Here is a 1,432-nt window from a genome sequence, read left to right as displayed (position 1 = left end):
TCACCCTGCTGTATGTAGTTTGTTTTATACATGTATAATAAAATAAAAGTTTTTTTTTTGTTTTTGTTTTTTTAAAAAAAGGAGTAGATATAGTGAATGCTTGTTCATTGCAACTCCGAAATCCAACATGACTGGATTTGATAAAGATCTGAAATACTCCAAGTCTTCTTCAATTCAGATATCTTTAAAAAAAGAAAGAAAAGCACCTTACAGTACAGGTCCCTTTATTTCTTTTTGTACATCAGGCCATGAATTAATACAGAATGTGTTCAAGCAGCTTAGGCTCCTTGATGTTAGTCCTCACAAAGTGTGCCTGTCTGGGTGGTGCAGGCTGGGGCTTCAGCTGAACCCAGGAGCCCTTCTCTTTAGCTTCCTTCTTCTTCTGGTCCTTGCCCTTCATCTGCTTCAGGAAGATGTTCCTGTTCTTAGAGTGCCTGATGTATTCAATGCTCACATTCATTCTCTTGGCGAGAATCTTGCCCTTAACCTGCTTGTTCACAACGATGCCCACAACATTCTGGGTGATGTTGTAGACACTTCCTGTTTTGTCATGGTAACACTTATGGGGCATTGCTTTTTGAACTGTGCCCATTCCCTTGATGTCTACAATATCACCCTTTTTGTAGGTTCCCATGTATGTGGTCAAAGGAACAACTCCATGTTTCCTAAAAGGCCTAGAGAACATATAGCGAGTGCCCCTCCTCTTTCCCTTTGTGTTTGTCATTTTGGCAAGTTACTGGAAAATGGCTTCCATGGCTGAAAGCCAATTCAGATATCTTGGCTTGAGTTGATACAAATTTCTACAGACTGACACCAGGAAGTATTTTAGGTGTACTTAAGTACAGTACAATTTGGGGGGAAAATTCCTGATGTAGTGCAATCCCATATACACAAGGAGGCAAAATTACACTAAAAATATTTCCAAAGTACACTTCTTTCCTGAAGATGGATTCTAAAGATAGGGCACGTAAATTATCTTAATGGGCTTAGGGAGGACCTGGTCTGGTCTTGGTAATATAGATATTTCAGAAGCATCTTGTCTATCAACTACCTCCAGTCCTGTTTATGGTAGCCTAGATGAAGCCACTGACAAAACAGGTAGTTCAAAGGGCACCTAGGCTATTAATTATCTCTGGTCCTGCTTGTGGAAGCCTGGGATAGCCCTTGGTCATACAAATAGCACAAGGATCACCTAGGCTATCAGTCATTTTTATTTCCAGCCTTCTGTGAATTATATTTCACTACAGTCTTCAGTAACTAAGATGTACACAAATAGTCATTTGGGAAATAAATGGTCAGTACAGCTGTGACTGTGTCCCTTCCAATTCTCTGTTGATATCAGAGGGTTGGTATCAACCTGAAGAAAACAGGTATGCATCTCTTCTGTTGACAAGACAATCCTGCATGTGTAACATTCTTGTTTCCCTAGTGT

General features: G+C 40.0%; 1 protein-coding gene across 1 annotated transcript; it reads right to left on the bottom strand.

The window, feature by feature from the left end:
- Positions 1–253: 253 nt before the first annotated feature.
- LOC127194269 (60S ribosomal protein L21-like) lies at positions 254–724 on the bottom strand. Its single transcript, XM_051151578.1, has one exon. The coding sequence runs from the start codon at positions 722–724 to the stop codon at positions 254–256; it is 471 nt and encodes a 156-aa protein (XP_051007535.1).
- Between the last annotated feature and the right edge of the window lie 708 nt (positions 725–1,432).

Source organism: Acomys russatus, chromosome 10, assembly GCF_903995435.1.
Source record: "Acomys russatus chromosome 10, mAcoRus1.1, whole genome shotgun sequence".
NCBI lineage: Eukaryota > Metazoa > Chordata > Mammalia > Rodentia > Muridae > Acomys > Acomys russatus.
This window is presented reverse-complemented; position numbering and strand designations above follow the sequence as displayed.